Genomic DNA, 22916 nt, shown 5'->3' with positions numbered 1-22916 from the left:
GTATACTCCTATTTTACTTCTTCACTACATTTCAGAGGTAAATGTTGTATTTTTAACTTCACTATATTTATTTGAAAGATATATTTTTACCTTTTTTTTTTCTTTTGCAGATTAAGATGTGTGATCAGCTCATAAAGTGCCTTTACATAAAAAATGCCCCAACAGCAGCTTCCATTAGCAGCTACAATATTAATGTACTGCTTACATGTTAATGTATCATTAATAATAATCAAAGAAGATAATGACACTGTAAGAATACTGTCTGCATATTGAGTACTTTTACTTTTGATTGCAGTAAATCTGCACCATGAGTTAGTCCCAGACAAATGCACCACTTCATCCTGTTTGACTAACATTTGCAAAAAGCTAATGTGCCCAGATTGTGTGGGAAGCCACTGAGCCCCTTATTTTAAATTATACCATACTAGAACGTATTATTACTAATATGGAAATGCATGAAAACAAAGCAAACATAAATGCCTTACTTCAGCATTAGCGTCTCATTCAATGTAGTAAAGCCATTAAATATTACAGATTTGTTATAGTGTTAATGAACACAGTTTTTAAGTCACACATGACCAACTGTGCAGTCACACAATTGTCCTGAGCTGTCCTGTGAGGTGACCACTCACAAGTCATTAAGATCTCCATCCATCAGACAGGGTGTGAACATGGCAGTAGAGCAACAGACAAAATGGGGATGTCTTAAAACACTCACACACTGTTGGTTTTGGTCATTTTATGTGATTTTTGACAATGAGAAAAAATTCTGCCAGCCTTATCCTTTATTTACATTTTGCTGACAATACTTCTGTACATTCACAGAAGTAAAACTTTGAATATAGGACCTGTACTTATAAGGGATTATTTTTAGGGGCCAGGCAGCAAAGCTGCGTAGGCACCCACTGTGTTTCTACCTTTTATTCTTCATCTTTAAACTTCTTCTGCCATGGGAGTTTATGGCAGAGATAATCTTCAGACCAAGCCTCTCAAAAGTTATCATATTAGAGTTTTGATTTTCCAAAGCATTCGTCTGTCACAGGCAATTGACAAAAAAACGCAATTCTTGGTTGTGTCTGAAATCATTCACTTATTCATTACTACATACTCACTTCCTAGGGAGTTCTATGTGGAAGACTATATAGTGAGCTCATGCGAAATGCGAGTGCAGTGCATGATGGTATATATGGCTTGGTTAGTGTGACAATCGGTTGTGCACTACTTTTCACAATGCATTATGGGATTCTATGAGTCCGCTATATGGGATATAATTATTCTCACTATATATTCAGACAGCAATACAAAATGGCAAACTCACTATATAGTGAGCAGTGTGTCAGCCCTTGTTTCTGATAATACCTTCAAAGGTCAAGACATGACTTGTCCTGTCATTCTAACTGATACAGCTGCCATTTTGGATTGTATTGGAAAGCTTTTTTTTTGTTTTTGCTGCTCTTTGGACCTTTGTGCAGTCTCCATCAAAGTTAGCACAGATAATCTTCAGACTGAGACTCATAGAAGTTATCACATGGATTTTTGCTTGGCGAAAGCATCCAACTATAACAGTGGAACAATCTATATTGGCGGCAAAGGTGCCAAACAAGAAATCAAGTCATATCTCAGACAATCTTTAATCAACTGACATGAACTTTGCTGTGAGTGCTTACAACCATGCCCTTGACATAATGACATCATGTTTCCATGGCAACTCTGGCCTGCTTGGCCCCCACATCGCTGCTTGCAGCTACATTATGGTATTGCTGCTTTTACTTTGGTAAGATCAGAATACTTATTCCAGTTCTGTTTCTGTGCCTAAATATTTCACTTCATCTTTTAATAGAGGCATGCTGAGTGGGTGTGTATCCTTGAAGAATTATATTGTTAAACACTTGAAATGCTGTGATATGAATAAAAATTCTCAGAAAGCAAAAACCCAGAGTGAAAAAGTATTTTCTTTTGGATCTTGACCCGCGACTGTCATCAAAAGCACTCGAGAGCTTGCAGATTTGATAGAAGTGTGGTTCTGCACGTTCGCGTCTGTGTTTCATGTGTTGGTACACAGGCGGTAAAATGTTTCCTACATGTAACAGCTTGTCTTAAGTTTACTAAATACAGGCATTGATGGTCAGCAAAGTAACTATGGAGCCTATTCACGAATGTTTCACCACACTCCAGGGCATGTGTGTGTGTGTGCATGCGTGTGACTGCATCAGCGAGACGAGGGCGTTTATCTCTCTTCAGACAGCAGAGTTCCTTACAGCTCAAGGGGAAATCAGTAGGCAACACCACTGATGAGAAGATACTTGTGTGTGTGTGTGTGGTAGTACACAATGTGTGGGTGTGTGCATTTTCGTTTCAACCGTTCACGCACTGCGGTCAGAGGCTGAGTACTCACACCACCTAGTGGCATTAAGGCCTTGTATCCTTTTGCCTTCAGAGGAATCGGCAGGAAGATAGTAAGACAAAGAAAACAATGTTTGCACCTGTAGACTAATCAACCATTCCATCTTTCCATTCACAACAAAACATGTGATAAAACAACAAATGGAGCCACATGGAGGTAAAAGGATCATTTTTGCTGGACTAAAACTCACAACAAACACCAGAGACAAGAAGACGGCATGTTATGGAAAAGTAAAAAATCACACACACAGGAGAGGCAAGACAGGATGAGTGAGTAGAGCCAGGGAACAATGTGGCCTGAGAGGGAGGGAGATGAAAGGATTGAACATGGGAAAGCTGTAAAATTCAGTTGTAGCCCCCGACCCCAGGCCGTTCAGCTTCAGAGGCTTTTGATTGACAGGTGGGAAACGTTAATCCCCTGCGCTCTGCATCTGTTTCTCCCTCATTCTTCCCTCCCTCACATCTTCGCTCAGTGAAGGACATCCTATCAATCTCGTTAACCTATGGAAACGCTGCCTTTCTCCTCCTCGTGTTTACTCTCATCTACTTCCCTGCCACTGATCATCACACTGAGAATGTGCTCCCTGCCTTTGACTGCCTACAACTGAGGAACTGTCATGTATAATGTACAGAGGCGGATGAAAGGCAGAGGTGTCTTGTCATCTACATGTAAGACTCCTGCTCTTTGAACTTAAATCTGCACTACCCCCTGAGTCGACTCATATTTGTACGTTAGGCAATGAGACATAAAGAAATAATTAAATGCTATTTGTGTGCTGTTGACTGAACTTGTTGCCCCGTCTAGTAAAATCCTGACATTTCAGATTTAAAGCAGGCATTTGTCCCCCGCTTGTTGGACAATTGTCGACACAGCTGTCGCCTGCATGGCATCAGCATTGCCAGATACTATTTTACTACATTCCCTAGGCTCCCTGAGCTATTTGTAAGTTTGACTCTCAGATAGCAACTGCAACAAGACTCTTTTGTTTCCATTATGCAGCAGTCAGTCAAGCTGAGGGGCCGTGTCCACAAACTGTCACCGCTGAGTGCTGTTAAGTATACCGACCACGCTTAGGACTCTCACTCCATCCCAGTCAGTTTGTCAGGGATGAGGCGGGGAAAAAAAACAAAAACAAACATAGGCCACACACACGCAAACACACACACTTTCACTTATAGCCTTGTAGGGTTACAGGCAGAGAAAAGCTAGAATACAAAGTGAAGCATTCAGCGGCTGCTACACACATGAATACCAAAAGGAAACTAAACATCACTTCTGTTTGGTGGTGTTCACCTCCCGTAGCTCTGAATGCATAAAAAAAGTTCAACTTACAATACTAGAAATGAAAAAAGCATTCCTGTTGTTCAAACTATTCAAAGAAGAAAACACATAGGGAGTATAATGAAAGTAGCAACTTTTTTTTTTTTCATTTTGAGATACAACTATTTACATGTAACCAAAGACAATGTCCTTGAAACGGTACAAACTATTTTTTTTCTCTTCCTGCGATTTTTGTTTTTCCAAATGACAACTCAGAAATATTGTATAAAATAAAAATATCAGCTTCAGGGAAAAAAGTAGTCTAAGCATTTTAAATGTCCATTAACCGCTATGTACAGGAGTATTTACATTCAGACCAGAATTTGCAAAGTAATAAACAGTAAACAGTTGCAGTTATGTTCACTGCAGCCCTACAAACCAGATAAATCTAATCTGCTTATACAGGTATGGCTGTCATTCAAATCAGTGATCGTACATGTGAGCAGTACAAGACGGAGGCCGTTCGAAGGTTCAGGTGCATCATCACAGGTAAAATGACACCACAAAAGAATAAATAAATGGGAGCTTAATGCGTGTTGTCAAATGCAGACACACGATGATACAATGAGTACAATGAGAGTAAAAACATGAAGCTACATGTGGCTGAACATACAGAAACATGAGACCATCAGGAAATCCCCCACGTTGATTAACTATAGCATACAAATGACTTTTCCTGTTTTATTAAATGCGGTTTACTTTAGTTGAAATTTCATGTGGTTTAAAGCCAAAACCAAAATTCAATTAAACCTGTCTTTATACATGTTCTATGTCCAACCACTGAGCTGTGTCACATGGGTATATTATAACAAAAGATGATGTGAAACTTTAGACCACAAATGGCATCTCACGAGGTAAAGACTTTGCATTTACAAGGGAGGAGAAAGCATTAAATTAAATACATTAAAAAAAAAAATTAACTTCATTAAAAATTCAAAAGGAAGCACAACCATCAATTTTTTTTTGAGTAATTCATCACAGCCATTATACTTGTGAGGTTAAATTCATACTGTAATTACATACTGTTGAATTAATTGAAATTTAAATAATCCAAACAAACTAAAATATGACCAAATTTATAATGGATGAGAAGGAAATCCAAAACTCATAATAATGTGTAATTTCCAAGTGCCATTATCAGTCAAAGAAAGAACATCGTATCAAAGTCTGCATGTCATGCAGCACTGATTTCTTTAAAAGTAATTAATAATTTGAGGGGAAAAAAATGCCCTTGAGGAAAAAGAAAAAAACAAAAACATTTCAGAGAACACCTATCTGACTCGCTAACTCACACCATTTATAAAATGAATGGGCACAATGAAAACATAAAAATCAAAGTTACAAATACTCCTTCCCTTAAACATTCAAGCCAACTGCAAACATGTCGGTAAATTGATGTATGCATTCAAAATCATTCCACACAGGTTTACAAATAGAGACGTCATTCTAACATCCATGACAATGATTGTTTTTCATGCTAATCAATGATTTCACCCTTGGCTTTGACATGGATGAGCAGAGATTAAAATGTAATGATCCATAAAATGTGATTCAGAGGTTCATACCCCAGCTAAGCAACCAGGAATCGAGACCTGACAGTGGGCAGGAGACTCCACTTTAGAGGCCTGTGAAACCTTCTGGGACGTTTCAAGAGGAGGTCTGCTTCTGAGTCCATCTTTATATTTGACATTCCACAGAGTATTTAGAAACTTGACAGATTTAGCCTAGCCTCTGCCTAATTCCCAGTTACCTGAGGATGAATCTTGAACCTTTCAAGTTTATCTTACTCTAACTGTGGCAAGAGTTGAATAGAACTGAAGGACTCAGCATGTCTGTCAGCTAGCAGGGCTTTGGTTCAGGCTGTGCTCGAGAGAGAAAGAGTGAAACTTTTGTATCTGTGTGTTTTTAAACGCACTTCAGGGGTGCGCCTTTATCGGTGAAAACTCAGAGTGATCACAGCGCTGGGTGATCAGGTGAAGTCAACGGAATGCTGCTGAGACTCTTTGTTGACCCCTCGTTGCTCCTGTCAGGTAGGGGGCTATCAGAACAGCCTGGGATCCCTTTCATGTGCAGTCAGAATGTGAGTCCGCTGTCTGGCTGTCTGTTAAAGGTGCTCCAGGTAGTCGATGACCCGCGAGATGGACTTTTGTCCTGTGGAGCCCATTGCACACTGTGTGGAGAATAAGAGAATCAAAAAAAAAAGTGGATTGTGAGGGTGCCAACATGTGCTACTCTAACTTGTGAGGTTGTGTTGTCTTGAGGCACAGACTGAGGATTTTTTGAGGACGTTTGAGCTTCTGTTCACTTGAAAAGGCTGAAGATATTTATAAAACAGATGGTTCACATATTCAGCTCTGACGGGATGAGTCACACTCAAAGCTGCTGCAAAATGCCCACATCTGTAACCGTGTAACTGTTCAGTTTAATATTAATGCTTGAATTGTTTTTAAATTACCCTTCATATAACTGCTCGTTGTGACAAGTTGTGCTGCTTGGAGACACAAGAATCATATTTAATTGATAACACTTAGAAAAGCTAAGTGCCACTGGAGACTGTGCAAGTGACTTTAGAGTGACAGAAGTTACTGAGAGACATTGTAGATGAGTGAAAACCTTTTTTCATATATATTGGCTTTACAGCCATTTAAGACATTAAGTATTCTTCAATTTCTTCCTCAATGAGATAAAGAGAAGTTTTCCTTTTCATACATATTCTAGTATTTTCTCAGGCAGGAGCTGAATGAAGGTGCTGACAGAGTGCAAAAACTGCAATCATTTGAAGTTAAAATGGGGAATACAGCTCTGTAAAGAATCACTGGTCTTCAAAAATGTTTATTTGATTCAAGCAACACCACTTCACAAAATGTGCTCAATGGGTCCAATTAAATGGCCTTTTGAAACTTCAATATAATTTGCCTGGAGCCAAGGATCTTATCAACACTTTAAGATGTTTCCCAAAAATGCCTCTCAGGAAAGGGTTTTCCTTGTTTTTATCACCTGAAAATGATGGCTTATATTTTTAGGAAGAAGATCAATTTTATTTGATGCCACTGTATAATTCTAATATTCAGCATGTTTCTACATGTCTGTAGTTCCTTGCAACATAATTTATCTCAACAGTGTCAGCATTATCGTGCAACACTGATGACAGAAGATCCTGACAGTCATACTCACAGTGAGGTTCATGAAACTTAAGAATTTCTTCAGCATTTCTGTCATGATGGAGAAATCCCCTTTAGGTAGATGCTTTCTCACAGTAGTCACATTTATCTGAGAGGGACAGAAAGGTGGGTGAGCAACAACGTGAATATTTCTTTGTGTAGGAAAGCATCTCCGGTCTTATTGTGCATGTGTGTGTTTGTGTCTGATATTCTCACCTGGCTGCCCTGGCAGAGACATCCCAGTAGCAGAGCGGTGTAGGAGGCAACAATGCTGTCCTCCATATGCTTGCCTGCATGCTGCAGAGCTACAGCAAACACAGGGGAGAAAGATTCACTATTACAGATACATATACTGCTTCTATTGGAGAGGAGGGTTTCAAACTCATAGTGGGAACTGCTGAAGGAGACAGACTTTGTAGCTATAATTCAATGGTCCACTATCCAGACAAAGTTGCTAGCAGTGGCACAAAGTCAGAACTATTTTACTGAGCTAATTGGTGGCCACATTCAAAGGAACAGCAAAAAAGTAAAGAACAGAGATCTGCATTTCTAAACTCACAACTCAACCATCCGACCTGCATGACTCTGCAGTATCTGAGCTGTTTTACTGTGATTTCTGTGAAATCAAGATGTCTGTCTTTGAGCTGCTTAGATAGGTTTGAGGCGTTTCCTCCTTTCATTTATGCATAACTTGTCACTGATGATCCGTGTCAAAAACAAAATATCTCCATACACCAGCGTGTTTTTTCCCTATTCAAGTCGCGGCGGACCTGTTGCTGCGCCTGCACTTGCTGCTGCTATCCCACATTTCCTGTACCTAACAAGTACCGGCAGAATTTACAAAGTTTTTGCACTAACTTGGTATTCTAGTATCTGTTCTTATGACATCCCTATTACACATTCATTTGCTGATTACTTCCTCAATGAAGTGTTTGATTTATAAAAAGTCAAACTGGGACTAGGTAATGTTAGCTTAGAAAAATGAAAATAAAATGAGTATCAAAATAGTTGTTGATTTTTGTCACTTTTGTCGCTAACAATTGTTGCAGCTCTACTGGGTATAAACTCCATTTGTAATCCAGTGCTACAATTTTGTGGACTCAAAAACATGAACAAGAAAGTCCGGCTAGCTGCCTCCAAATGCATGTTCCTCTTGCTCCATCACCAATTAGCTTAGATACACAAAATGGAGTGAAGCTGTTGCCATGCAGTAATCATTACTGCAACATTAACCACATTCATCTAGATTATGATTTTAGCCCGAGCAAGAAACGGCTCCTCTTACTTTCAGACTAACACAAACGCCTACCTTTATTTAGGTCCAACTCTTCATCCTCCTCCTCTTTCTTCTCAGTTTGGCTGTCGTTGTTTTCAGCTGCCACCCACTGGATCTCTCCCGACGTCTCCTGCCACTCTCCGCTTTGGTCCAGTGCCGGCTTGGGTGCCTCACTGATGAGGTCGTCAGTCTTAGCCTCAGCCAGGATGGCAGCACGCTCCCTCTCCAGGAAGAGCTGGGATTTAAAGAGAAATAAACACATCAACTCTGAACACAAACTTAAACTGTAGCCAGGCTGAAAGAAAAAAAGAAAGAAAAAATGAAAGATTTTTAATAATTCAAAATGAATAAAAGAGAAACAATTAAGCATGATAGCCAGGTTGTTTCTTCACTGCAAGGTCAGTAATCAACTGGGTATGCCAAATACTCTGAAACAAGCCTCAAGGCTTGACAGTGAAATTTCAAAGTTAACCCCTAATTTATTCTCCAAGGTTCCTTTAAGGATTTAGGGAAACTTTTCACTCATGATTCTGTTGGGCAAGGAGTCTGGATCAAGTAATATTAATAATAAAGCAAAACATAAATAAAATGACATTTCCATCTTGAAACTCCACAAATAAATGTGCATTTCTTTTCTTTCTTATGACTACATGTATACAACTTCAGACTTGTGCATTTTATGATTGTATGCACTGAGGGAAAATTTGAGTTTGAGTTATGTCTGAACCATCTCCCTAACAAAAGCAGGTGAAACGCTGCTTCACCTGGTTGATTTTCCCTTATGACTGCCCATCACTTGCTGTTTTTGCTCACATCCTTACTTCAAAAGAAAATCATGAAAAACTCTCCCGTAGCCAAGACAAAAAGGAAACACAACGACTGCTAAAATATTTATTAATGAGTCCTGGCACAATTCCTACCTTTACAAGTGCAGCGAGAGCACCAGAGGGTTTGGGCATGTCAGCCTCATCTCCCTGAGTCTCAGCTGTGCTTGGCGGTGCTAACTCTGCCGCTGTGTCTGATTGTGTTGGGTCAGCAGGCTGCATCAGGCTGTCTTCCAGACAGGTGTAGTCGACACTGTATTCCATGTCCACCAGACAGTGGCGGTTTCTGGAGCTGTACTCCACAAGGTTAATTAGTAGACCCAGACCCTGGTACACAAAAACATGTATGAGTATACAAATAAGACAGATACGGGCACAGGCACACTCAAAGTAAACACAGATTGGCAGAATCCCTTTTCAACAATTGAGAGGTGTTTTGTTTTGTTCAAGAATGCCTTACCAGTACTCGCACGTCAAAGCGTTGCTCCTGGGGGATGTAGCGTGGGACTCGAAGGACACAATTCAGAGCAGTTACTATTAGCTGTTCCTGCTCTCCTGTTTTAGTGCTTCCCCACTCTGCAGACAAAAATAACATCATTATTAACTTCTGTTGATATTACCCAATTCCTTGCTAAGCACCTCATGGTGAAAACCTATGGGTATGCCAAATAAGTCTGAGTGATATGGTTGAAGTCTGTATGACTACATTAATAAGGACATGTCCCAATGGTGTTACTACGCATTCATTGCTGTGCATTACATCAGACAAACACTAGCCCATAATAATGAATTATCGACCGCCTCTTACTATCCAGAAATTCCAGATAAAACCAACAAAACACTCAACAAAGGTAGAATAAAAGCAAGTGCAAAACACAAGGTTTTAAATGAGAATACCATTGTCATGGGTAAGGTTGAGCAGCACTCCTATGACAGCCCTCATACAGTCCTCCACCGCCTTGCCCACGTTACTGAAGCTGCAGTGGGGCAGCGCTGCACTCGATGATGACAGGGAGCTGTTGTTCAATGCCCTGCTGTACCGCTGGATCATATCCTCACAGTACCACAGAGCTCTGTGGAAAGCAAGAAAAACTGATGAGAGAAAGTAAACATGGCAGAAATGAGGGACATCTTCAAGGACAGAAGCACAAGGGTGAAGGACAGACGAGGGAGAGATGGACATAAACAGATGAAGAGCGAGGAGATTCCAACCAATACTACTTAAGTAGTAGTGGTTAAAGATAAGATCCAACTTTGCCTAGAATTGCTAATTATTCCTTTATAAGGTGAAGATACAAAGTAATTGTAAAAGACTGTAGCTCCCCTGAGGACACAGTTGAATGTGATGGGTACAATGGTGTTACAAAAAGTACAAAGGTGAAGGGAATGAACTGTAACAGTCGGTGCCTCAGTATGTGTCCGTGTTCAGTCAATAATAGCTCCAAGGCATATCTGGTGCTCACCTGGCAGAGGAGACAATGAGTTGTGAGTCTTTGTAGGCAATCAAGTAACCCTGGTTCTCTGGGTTCTGCACTGTCACCTGTTGGCAGAAGATGAAAGTGAAATAAAATCAATAGAGGGGAAAGTACAGTGAAAGGCTCCAAAAGGAGTCAAAAAAACGAAAATGAGGGGAGACACTTTGTGTTTGGTTCGAACTTTTGATCAATGATATTTTAAGTGAGATGGTTGATAAGAGACATTCAGCATTTTAAACACAACCTTTCATCAGCTAAAAATAAAAGTTACAAGCCAATTCACAGCTCTCAGCACTCAATTACTCATGTCCTTGAGTGCCACTCTTGTATGACTTTGATGGAAGAGAGACCTCAATTTGACTGAGCTCTACTTACACTTTCAAGAACTCTCAGACACCGCTCAGCCCCCCATAAAGACGCTACAAGGTTCTCCTTGTCGTCCTCTTGGCTCAGGTTCTGCGCACACTCTTTCACTGTAGCAACACAAACACACACAAGGCACAAGACTATTACACATCCTGGAAGCTACCTGAAAGTCAACAGCTGTGACATTTGACCTTGGATGACCAGTTCTTTGCACATACAGAGACTAAACTGCCAACTCTGACATACATATGGTAGCATCCCACACACCCACCTTTGTCTACAATATGGTCCAAACCTCCCAGTAGTCGCAGTTCTTCTTTGAACCAATCTCCAGCTCTCTTGGAGGTTAGAGAGAGCAATGTCTCCATGGCAAGGTGGCCCGTCTACAACATAAAAAATGCAAGATGTAAGATCTGCAATAGCTTTATGGCATCTTTCCAAATTTGCATATGCTTTTTTTTTTGGCATTACACTTTTAGACCCAAAGGGAAACCTGTAATCTGACACTGTAATTAGGACATTAACACATTTTGGTAATTACTTAATATTGCCCTGGATTCATGTATTACAAATTGATTATTTAATAATTATGATCTACACTTCTCCTGAACATTTAACATAGCTGATAAGGAATATAAAGCACCAAATGTGAATAGTGCCATCACTGCAACATATCAAGGGCATACAAAGAAATTAATGCTTTTATTGGAGCAATTCATTTGTGACTCAAAAAAAATGGGTGCAGTTAAACAGAATAATCTGAAATGGTGTCAACTGTTCTTTTTCACATCAACTTCCACAAAAGGAAACCTTGATGTTCAAGTATTTATGAAGCTTTGCTTATTAAAAGAAAGGAACAGTTAGAAAAAAAAATTTTAAATTTAAAAAAAAAAAAAAAAAAAAAAAAAAAAAAAAGAAAAATCAGTAGAAGTGGTTACTTGTTTCAACTAAGGTACATTCAGAGGTGAACTTTTTTTGTTATGAGTATTTCATTATTCAAGGATAACGCACCGTGATGTTTTCCAGGTCGAGATGCTTGTTGTGCACGGTTTCGCACAGCTTCCTGATCTTCTCCTTGACCTTTGCAACTTCCTTTGCGGTGAGCTGATCCTGGTGGGCTGAGTAGTCCTGGTCCAGCTCTAGCAGCTTGATCATTAGCTCCAGACACGCCCTATCCAAATCCATGTTTAGACGATCCCGACTCAGAATATACATCAGGGCAGCCGTGCACAGAGCAAGGTTCTGGTAGAACGATAAGAGACTGGCTTTAACAAAGTGGTGTAGAGTATACAGAGGTGAGACAAGATGAGCAAAGGTGGTCGACAGTTTGATCATGGACCTCTAGGAAAAATCTAAATATATATGTGCACTATTACTGCAGTATTATACAAGTTTGGAAAATTAGCTTAGAGGGTGACAAACAGTTATGTATGTGAATGTACAACCAAGGAAAGTTCTCACTCTAAATACTGCACCCAAAGAAAAGGTTACACTTGTAGGAAGACTGAAACTTCAATGGTTTCACCTGAGTGCAATAATTAACTGAAACAGACTTTTAAACAACCACAGACATGTAGAAATTAAACATCCTCTTCATTAGCAAATATTGCAGAGGAGTTGATCTAGAGATTATAACAAACAACATCCCCCTCTTCAAATTAAATGCAATCCAGTTCCGATAAAGCGGCTCTGCAGCACTGAGGTCCCATTGGCTTCTACAGGGCAGTTCAAAATATCAACAATTTAGCAACAAAGATGACAGCGAAGACTAATAATGCAGGTCTGTATGTCAGTGAAAAACTCTATCTGATGTAGATAACATGAAGAGTACATTTAAGTGTATGTCTTAAGCAATGACTTCAGTGTAAATTAAAGTCAGTAAATGAAGTGACAAACATACTGAGAATTAATTCCTGATATAACTGCATTGGCACATGTCAAATCACAAGTCAGTTTAACCCTGCGGCCCTCATTAAAGTAAGTGGGATCTCCCTTCACATTTGGTAGTTTGGGGTCATTCATTAGTGAAGCAACAGCTTAGGCTCATAATTCAAACCCCCTGATTCAAGACTTTGGAACTGAACATTAAGGCAATACATTCCCATCTATCAAAGTAAACAACAAAGGCATTAATTATTCAAAAGTGGTAAACATATTACCACACCAAAATCTTTGGGTAAGATGATAAAGTGACACTGGAAAAGCAGGTATGAGAAGAGTTTTACTGACCGGGTGTTGTGATGCATCACTAAGCATGTTGAAGACCTGCGCCACTTTCCCTCTGGCTCGCAGGTGCATCCTGAAACCGGGCATGGCACACCTCGTGGCCAAGCTGATTATACTGGAGCAGTGAGAGGGAGAGGGAAACAACTGAAGGATTAACCATATGTTGGGTCAAATATTTACCAGTCTAGTGCTAAAAACCAAAGATGAATGAGACAGAATGTGGAAGCCTATTGCCAAATCCCCATCACCATTTATGATTCCCATCTCCAACATGTTCTGTTTTGAGTTTCTACTCCGTCTTTTCACCCTCTTCTCTTCGCATATCTAAAGACTGGGAAACATCCCGAAGGAGGATGAACTCCCTGCAGCTTTTTCTGAAGCCAAGGTTGTCTCTCCTGAGTAGATTCCATTTTCACAACAGAATGGTTGTATGCTTTATCAGACCACAGAAAAAAAAAGTTTTATCTTGCAATATTACCCCAACAGATAGTGGAAATAAAAGCGGGACATTTCAACAAGAAAACAGAGAAGAGAGGAAGCAAAAATAAATACAGGTACACACTGTCTCAAATGTATTTTGATAGTCTCATTTTTTTTTTTAAATGTTGACTCTAAAAATAATATTTCATTTTTAGTGTTTATTTTGAAGGAATATACAGCTAACAAATCAAAAATGTAATTAAACCACAAGAGTAAAAGAAGTGAGAGGGTGCTTCATCAAAATCTGTGACTGTCATTATTATATTGCATGTGAAGACTTTCTGAAGTAATAAAAAATATCTCGTTAAAATTACAGTGGGGTCCAAAAGTCTCAGACTACATTAAAAACCTCTTAATATTTTCACATAAACCTAGAGAGAAGGACTAAGGAAAAACTGCAAAAGTAGTGTCAAAAGAAGGCTGTCTTGTTGCGGTTTCAGAGGACAAGCAGCAGTTTCGAAACTACTTAGGAGGGGGCACAAGGCCAAATGCTTTGGGTCGGCTCCTATTAGTCTTATTTACTGCTGAATACAAGATTGAGATTTATGGCAGTAACAGAAGAGTGTAAGGAGACAAACATAAGGGGAGAATGACACTGCAGTGTATGAACCTAATAGTGAAACATGGTGGTGGAAATATTCAAGTATCAGGGTGTTCTGTCTACTCTGGAGTCAGACACCTGCACTGACTTGACTACACCCTGACCAAGGAGAAGTACCACTCCATTCTTCAGAGACACACTGTACCGTCTGGTTTGCATCTTTGTGGAGAAGAATTTATACTGCAGCAGGATAATGACCCCAAACACACCTCAAAGCTCAAACCTATCTATCTATCATTTAGGGGGGCATTTTAAGACGGAAAAAGCAAAGCATTCTGTGACATCAGAAGCAGCTCACTAGAACATTGTCAAATCATGATGGGATAACATGGGTCATCAGGACTGCACAAACTTGTTGAGCCCACATCAGCTCAAGTGCATGTCATTAAAGCACAAGGACACACCAAATACTAAAATATTCTGAAAGTGTTCTTCTGTGCATTCTTCAAAGATTCAACATTTCACTCAAGTTATTATCATCGATAATAAAAAAAAAAGAATTACACTCAAAACAAATGTAAAACATAAGTATTTTCACTGGTGGGCTCGGACTTTTGGACCCTACTGTATTCACTTGGTATTTCTACCTCCTGCTGCTCTCTGTTAGCATAGTAATTATTGTTTTGTTTAATTTAATTAAGGATGACTGTTAAAAAAATTATAAAGCTTTGATCAACTAAAGCAGCTGTTGCTCCAATTGCTTTATAAATAGGCTAATACTTACTGACTTGAACAACTGTTACGTGACAAGCGCTTGTACCAGTAAATCAATTTAGCGAGGTACATGGTACTCATATAAGTCAGTAACCAACAATGGGCAACTAGAAAAAAAATCTGTCAGAGCAGACTTATAGCATCTAAGTGCCCCAGTGTAGAACGCAGCACTAAGTGTTTTTTTCCCACTTACCTAAGGCATCTTGTGTTGAGTGGCTGACTGCTCTTCAGCCCTGTCTCCAGGTACTCAAAATCATCTGTGAACTCTTGATTCTCTCCGAACTCCACCACGTCATTGAAGTGTTTCACATGCTGCACCACTGTGTACAGCTGGTGGAAGGGGGAATGGGGTTAATAACAGCTAATTGGGAAGCAGTGCATTTGTCCAGAGATATAATCAACTCACACAAACACACAGTGAGAGAAATGCTCTCATTGTTAAATTCCTCTCTGCTGGTTCCATTACCAGCAATAGCTGACTGTGCTAATACCCTTCATCAATCAGTTCAGCATGTAGAGTTAGGGCCTGATCAGCAGTTGACTCTGTATGTTTACCAATATGAGCAGCCATGCTGTGTGTGCACTCAGCATGACACAGGAGGGAGGACCTCAGCTTAAGACAACACCAGTATGCAGTGACAGCTTAGCTGAAACAATTTTACCTCAGGGGATCTGTGGCTAACAGATTGATCGGGGGCTAGAAAGCCCATCTGTAAATGACACAAGCTGTAGGGGAGTTTAAATTAACAGCAACAGTACTCACTGCTGCCTTCAACCCATGCAGGGGTTCAAATAAACAATGGTAAGCTTGACATCAAGCTTCAAATGAATGTTGTGCTTTTAGTTTATATCCTCCATCAGAGCAGCTTGGCTGAGTATGAAAAAGACAAATTAATTCACAGCAGCATGCAAACAAATGTAGTGAAAACAGAATATAAACAAACATTCAGCTACCTCCTGACTCCTCTGTTGTACAGCAGACATCTAAAAACATCTGTTTTCTCAACTCACCTCCTTGTCCTCCTTCCGGCATTTGAGTGCCGTGACAATATCCTGGTTGGGTCGCGTGGGGATGGTCTCTGACTTAATGACTTTGGGCGGAGGTGGGGGGGCTTTGAACAAGCCATCATCTTTATGGGAGTTACTGTCCTTGCTGCTGCTCGATAAAATGGCCTGAGGAATAAAGAGACGGAGAAACGGGACTCATACCGAAGCAACAAAATTTGTTTAATGACATGTCCGCAAGATTTACCACAGCTGAACAGTCTGTTAAGCACACAAGTCTTTAATAAGTGTTGTTAACAGATGTCAAATGAGGTAGATGTGCAAAGTTAACAACAACTTTGAACAAACATTTATTTCCATGGGGGGAATTCAACACAGACTATACAAGTAAACCCTGGTTCACTTGTCTCGGAAAATAACTCCATATGAACAGAAAGACTAATTAGACTAATTAATACAGAACTGTTGACTACTCCGAGACCAATAAACAATATCCTGGATTGTGGACGGTAGGGAATGGGAAATGCTGTAAACAAATGGTACTAATTATTTGTATTTGCTTTACATAGTACTGTGTAATACTGCTTGCCTGCTTTGTGTGCAAAACTAATGCATACATTTCAACAGGAGAAGGTGTCCTGTGATTAGTTTGGTAAAAATAAATGAATAAATAAATAAATAAATACAATACAATAAAGCTAAACATAACACCCATGAACCCAAAGCGAGTGATATCTTACTGGAGCAGTTTGAGATCGAGAAAGGGGAGGCGCGGGCATCTCTTCCGGCTCAGGTTGGTTCCAGTGGCGAGCATTGTACACAGCCTTAGCAGGAGACTGGAACACAAAGAATTTGAAGATTACTTTAACACAGACAGAACCTAACACCTGATATGATGTTCGTGTTGCATGTACGTCCATTTACTGAGAGATGACAATCATCGTGGTAAAGAAAATCTTTAGACACCTAAAGCTCAAATTGCCTAGAGGAAAAAAATACTATATGGAAACTTCCATGTTAAAGCTTAAGTTATTGTTGTGAATTAGTACGACTGAGCACATACATATTGCATACTGCAATTATGATGATAGACTGAGACAACAGCAGCCTCAGTGTGGAACACAACAGTCCCCAAGCAGCACAAAACATTTCCAGAAAATGACACATTGTGTGACTCAATTATATATCACAAAGACAATGTTTGGAGTTTTGTAGATGATAGAAACACTAAACACGCAGAGTTAGGAACACAGACCACAAATAACCCAAAGCCACTGAAAAACATAACTCAGATAAACAGAGCAAATGTGGGCATTACACAAAGTACCACAAATCAAAGCTGAGTTCTTCAGATAAATATGGGTCTGACCAAGAGGTAATATTCAAACCCCCCTTAATAATGGAAGACTGTACTGTGCTTGCAACTGAACACACATTTACTCCATTCATGTGAGACTGCTGTCACAGTTTAATCCCTGGGCATCACAATCCAGAGCCTCAAGTCTGCAACTGTAGTTGTAGCACACATTACTGCTGAATCTCAGAATTACATTACATTAAATGACAACCAAATAAATTTAGGTTTCAGCTGAGCTTCTTTCCCGCCTACTTGCTCTCTTTTTCTCTGCTCTCTCCCATTATCTCGGTCTATTTTTAGATGAGCTCGGTATTCCACTACATAATTGTCATTAAAAAATCAACACCATTAAAAGAAATGGCTCTACAAAGCCAAGCAGTGTCAGACCCCAAGTACAACCTTGGTCGGGAAGAAGGTCATTAAGGCAGGTTAGATAACGCACCGTGACCTGTTCATATTGATTGCACACTCCTGTTAAAGCTGTGTCAGTCTGAATAGGTCAAAAGATTCCTGCCTGATCTATTTCATAGTTTGTGTAATTACAAAACAAGAAGTCTAAGGGGCAATTATTTAAAGAAACTGGTTCATAATAGAGGACAAAAATTACTTTTGACTGAAAGCAGGGCAGCCGTAGACAATTTCTGGCATACTCGTATACCTTTTTGGGTCCGCTGAAGATCTTTTTGAGTCCACTGCCAATGTCCTTGGATTTGTCACTTTGCTTTCCTGAGCGTCCTTTCTGCCCCTCAGTGCCGCCAGGACTGGAGTCATCAGAGAAGTCGAAAGCATCTGTTGGAGAAACTGCATCAGTATGTAAACAGACTGAACATGACCCAGACTGCGTCATCCAAGCTCTCCCAATTAAAAAAAACTCTGTAGAAGCTTATGTAGTATACTTGGTCATGCTACAAATTTCAATCACAATGTCACAGAATCTGTGTTTTGTCTCCTTGACAATAAAGGCCAGCTCACCTGTATTGCTGCTGGCCTGGCTGTCCTGAGAGTCACTGGTATGAGGGCTGTCCACACTGGAGCTCAGAGCGGCCAAGGCTGCAGCTGCCTTCTTGGCTTTCTTTTCTTTGGCCTGAGAGCTCTCATCATCGCTGTCACTCTCACTCAGGTCATCAAAGCCAAAGTACTTGATCTTGTAACTACTCTTGCCTGCTGTGCCACCTTCTGACCCCTCCTCACCCTCCTGGTCCTCTTTGTCCTCAAAGCCAAAGAACTCTAGCTTGGTCTCAGTCTTGGTTTTCTTGGTCTTTGTCTGGGTGGGTCTGTACCTAAAAAGACACAGCGAGGAGATTTGTTTTGGCATGTTTGTATTATTGTGGGTTTTTTTTTTAATCTGTGAGAAAGAGTGGGAAACTGGAGCAGGACAAGAACCACAAAAAGCACACCTTGAAGCTAAACAAAAAACAAAACAGGATTCAGAAGTAGGCACCTAAACTTTTGGATAACTGAGTGAACAAAAAAGGTTTTCAAAGTCAGTTACGAGGGAAGACAACAAAATGTTGTGTTTAGAACCCACTAAAACAGTACATAACAGATCACAAATGCTACATACACTAATCACAGTCTTTTCAAACAGCTGACCAAGAGAACATCTGACACTGAAAACACTTCTCTCCCACTTATCATCATTCAAGTAAATTCAGTCATGATAGTTGACATGGCATCGTATGCTACGCTATGGCATACCCATCTGGATGTATAGAGAACGCATTTGTGTTAGCTTCTGCCATTCTGAGACCTAAGTTTCAGTCATTGGACTTATTCATCCAACAAACTAAAGCCTCACTATACCATTTACTCCACCTGCTGTGATTTATCAAATCTGTAGATAAGTATATTCATTTCCTGTAATATTTCAAACTGACCTGACTAAGACAAGCGATAAGGAAGTGTACAACTTTCAAACGATTACTGAGCAATGACTTGGAATTCAACAGTGGCTAACACCTCCAAATGAATCACAAGTCTTTAGAATAAAAGTCTCGCACCACTGCACGTAATTATACTACATGAATAATGCTTCCACTTTGTGTCCATTTTGTAAATGCAGAGATAGCATAACCTTCGAGACAGACTGTTTCCTCTCAGAAATCTATAATGATGCCTATAGCTATAATACAGTAAGCATCTTGCTCCTTGGTGTCTGAACAAATTATATTTCATATGATTCAGTCCTAACTAGTGAAGTCCTTCTAGTGAAGTTAAGTCAAGGTGTTCAAAGCCACACTGTTATAAATTGTGTTTGGATAAGCGCACGCTGAAGCATAATACAAGTGACATTTGTAGCTTGCTCATTTCATTGTGTATGCATGGCTCTAAAAATCTCATTACTTCATGCATGCAAAATCCTGAACGACTCAGAAGACACAGAACTTCTGAAAACTTAAAAATACCACTGATAAATTTTATCAAATTTTGAAGACAACTTTTTAGTAATTTCCATAACACAGTGTTAAGACACACAGACCTGGTAGATTTTGGTGGTGGGGCATCTGACTTCTTCTTCATCTGGCCTGCCTCTCCGAGGTCAGTAGGGGCAGCTGGGGTGATCAGATCATCAGTGCTCCGCTCCATTGAGTCCTGGATGGTGACGTTGCACACTGATAGACAGGAAGGGTGCAGAACTGTGTAGTCCCGTACCCTCCCACCACCCCTGCCTGCGGGCTTGGCTGCTGTTTTAGTACTGGCAGCAGTACTACTTGCACTAGCAGAAAGGACACTGTTGGGTTTATCTTGGGCACCCGCTGTTTCAGTGGGCTTGTTGCTGTTGTTTTCAGCAGGTTCAGAGGATGTTTTGTTAGGCCGGTTGGGCCGCTGGTATTTCTTGCAGTTAGAGGCCCTTAGGGTAAATGGGGATGGGGGAATGTTGTCCACACGTTCTGGCGGAGGCTCTGTGGGAGGCTCCAGCTCAGCACTTTTCATCTCTTCTGATAGCAGTCCATCATAAGAGGAAGACGTTTGGAAGTCTCTGCTACCACCTGGTGCATCAGTGGACAATTTGAGGGAGGTCTCTATATTTGGAGAGGAAGAGATGGGCCTCTGGAACGCTGAGAAGTTATGATCAGATGGGGCTGTGTTTGAGGAAGAGGCCACGCATACAGGTTTCTGGTTGCTATCTGATGTACTTTTGTACCAGGTCTGACTATTTTTAACAACCTTCTCTTCAAATGTTTGCTTGCCTATGAATGGAGAAGAAAATTACAGACGGTCACATAAAAAAGCTGACAGTGTAACTAAATGGCTAACAGATACTATCAGAGATAAATAATGAGGCATAAGACAATCAGGGGCGGACTTTAAGGCATAGATACATTAGTCTAGACGGCGTATTGATTACTTACCTGTGAAAGCTGCTGTTGAGCTTGCAGAGGCTTGTGCAGAAGTCACAACACCGGCTGTCCCACCACCCTGCACTGCGGCTGTCTTTGTCACATCCCCTTCATTGACTTTCAACTGTGACACACTCTGAGAGGTCACAGTCTTGGACTCATCGTCACTGTCAAATCCAAATGGGTCTTCTTCACTGTCACTATCCTCAAGTCTGGGCCTTTTGGGAAGCTCAGAAACGTCAGATTTTAACAGAGGCCTTTTGGCCCCCAACTGAGCCTTGTAGGTGGTCTCACCCCATTTGGTGGTCAGTGTGGGCCTTTTATTGGAAAAGACCTCTTCAAATTTCGAATTTGCCTCCCCTCCCTTGCGGTTGTATGTTTTACCGAATCTGGATGTCATGTTGGATGTTTTATGTTACATATTCCCTGTGGAAAGATCCAGAGAACATTCAACATTTAATATAACACTCAAGTACATTAACACACAGCTCAACCGAAGTGTCTGACAGTAACGTTAAATATACTGTTACCGTTGCTGATATACAGTGGCACGTTTGTACCATGTTTTAAAACAAGCAAAAGAAATGACCGGTGTTCTTTAACAATCACATTCGTAAGATTAGGTTATTTAACTTGGCGTTAGCTCCCAAGTCATGTGTCAACTATTGGTTAGCGTGGCTAGCTCAAGCAGCATAGCTTTCAAATAGTATCCATCGTATGTGCGCAATACGACAGGAAGCTACAGTGACTTAGATTAACTTTGGTAAAACTTAGACTTAATTACATTACCTAACGTCACACTAAGTGAAGAGTTAACTCATCTGCGTCTGTTAACTCTAGCTAGGCCTGCTCCAGCTTGTAAAGTTACTATAAAGTTAGCCGTTAGCTGCAACACTGCTAAACTATGCTAACGTTAGCCCCCTGTTTACATCCAACACCTGATTGCATAAAAAGTCGAAAATCTTGCATTTTAAATATGTTATAAGTAATTTCACACGTACATGTGAATGCAAAGGTTAAGCTTTGAAGTCGTCGTGAGTACAAAGGAGTACCAGCGCTCACTGTTACCTTTCAACTCCGGCGACTAGCTAACCGTCCGCTTGTTTTTTAGCCAGCCGGCTAGGCCTAGCGCACAAATCAAGCGGGTAAAGTCCGTTCAACGCAGTAGAAACAACACTAGAAACACATCTCTAGCCCAATTATGTCCCCAGAGCAATGCTCGTCACCAAAGAAAAGCAACATAAACGCACCAATAGCTAGAATAGTCTAAATATAGTGGATAATCCGGACTTCTTGCATTTTGTAGTGCAAGTGACGGCCATTAAAATATCCCCTCCCTCCTCGTTCCCTGGCAAGACCCCTATGTAGTGCGCTGCAAGAAGCCAGGTGACCAATCAGTAGCAGGCATGTTGTCCTGTGCTTTGAGACTTCGCCAGCAAACGTGACTCTGATTGGTTTAAACCTAAGCCATAATAAACGATAGGAGGCGCTGGAGGACCACAGTACTTGATTTCAACTTGAAGACGTGCCAAAGAGAAGCTGTGCTGATGGTGTCGACTATTTCTCGTATTTATCTCACTCTGTCCCGTGATTAGTTAACTTTAACAACAAATTAGCTTTACCTGAATTCCTCTTCTCCTATTTCGCCAGGCCGAGTTAAAAGAATCGCAAATCTGATCCTCTCTAAACATAGTTGGAAGGTAACTAAGTACATTTACTCAAGTGCTGTACTCAAATACAACTTTGAGGTCCACTGTATTTCAGGGAAAAATACTGCTAGGTCTATTTACACCACTACATATAATTCACAGGTTTAGTTTTTCTGATTACTTTCAAGATTTTTTGCATAAAATGATAGTAAGAGCTAATAAAATGTGATGATTTGTCATAAATTAAACTACAAACAGTATATACAACTACATCTGAAGCACTTAGTGATTAATCAACTGGTTTCTTGATAGAAAATTCAGTGGCATTTGATATTGCTATTTTGATATTTGTTCAAGTCAGTTTTCAAACAAAAGTACCAAGCTTGAACATTTGCTGCTTTTTGGTTATATTAATAGTTTTAATTATTATAGTTGTATTATTATTATCATGTGAATAGGCCTAATAATAATAATCAAATGGTGAATTAAATATATGGTATAACAGTCATTTTTTCTGAATTATGAATTATTATGAAGACATTTACTTTTGATACTAATCCTGAAATTAAAGTGTACTACTTTAATACAACACCTATCTGTAGTATCAATAAAATGTAATCAGGTATATCCTATACTATCAATATATATGTGATTCTATACCTCCAAGTCTCATTGCTGTATGCTCACTGGACTGAATGACACCTGCAACATGCTGGA

The 22916-nt window shown here is 40.1% G+C and overlaps 1 protein-coding gene across 3 annotated transcripts; it reads right to left on the bottom strand.

Moving 5' to 3' along the window:
* Nucleotides 1–3801: 3801 nt before the first annotated feature.
* wapla (WAPL cohesin release factor a) lies at nt 3802–21898 on the bottom strand. 3 transcript variants are annotated; one of them, XM_023418074.2, is made up of 20 exons: nt 21801–21898; nt 20563–20976; nt 19689–20400; nt 18182–18489; nt 17868–17998; nt 16593–16688; nt 15859–16020; nt 15041–15177; nt 13056–13167; nt 11838–12068; nt 11098–11209; nt 10836–10933; nt 10449–10525; nt 9883–10058; nt 9446–9561; nt 9082–9312; nt 8195–8396; nt 7102–7190; nt 6899–6994; nt 3802–5894 (listed from the first exon to the last, which is right to left on the bottom strand). In XM_023418074.2, the coding sequence occupies exons 2-20, from the start codon at nt 20948–20950 to the stop codon at nt 5829–5831; spliced, it is 3540 nt and encodes a 1179-aa protein (XP_023273842.1). In that variant the 5' UTR covers nt 20951–20976; nt 21801–21898; the 3' UTR covers nt 3802–5828. The 3 variants fall into 3 exon arrangements, with proteins under 3 accessions (XP_023273842.1, XP_023273841.1, XP_023273839.1); XM_023418073.2 differs by having other exon boundaries at nt 21552–21893; XM_023418071.2 differs by having other exon boundaries at nt 21619–21893.
* Between the last annotated feature and the right edge of the window lie 1018 nt (nt 21899–22916).

This window comes from Seriola lalandi, unplaced genomic scaffold (genome assembly GCF_002814215.2).
Source record: "Seriola lalandi dorsalis isolate HSWRI2012SDOR001 ecotype SW California unplaced genomic scaffold, Sedor1 jcf7180002054580, whole genome shotgun sequence".
NCBI lineage: Eukaryota > Metazoa > Chordata > Actinopteri > Carangiformes > Carangidae > Seriola > Seriola lalandi.
Note: the sequence above shows the minus strand (reverse complement) of the source record. Positions and strands in the feature narration are given on the sequence as shown.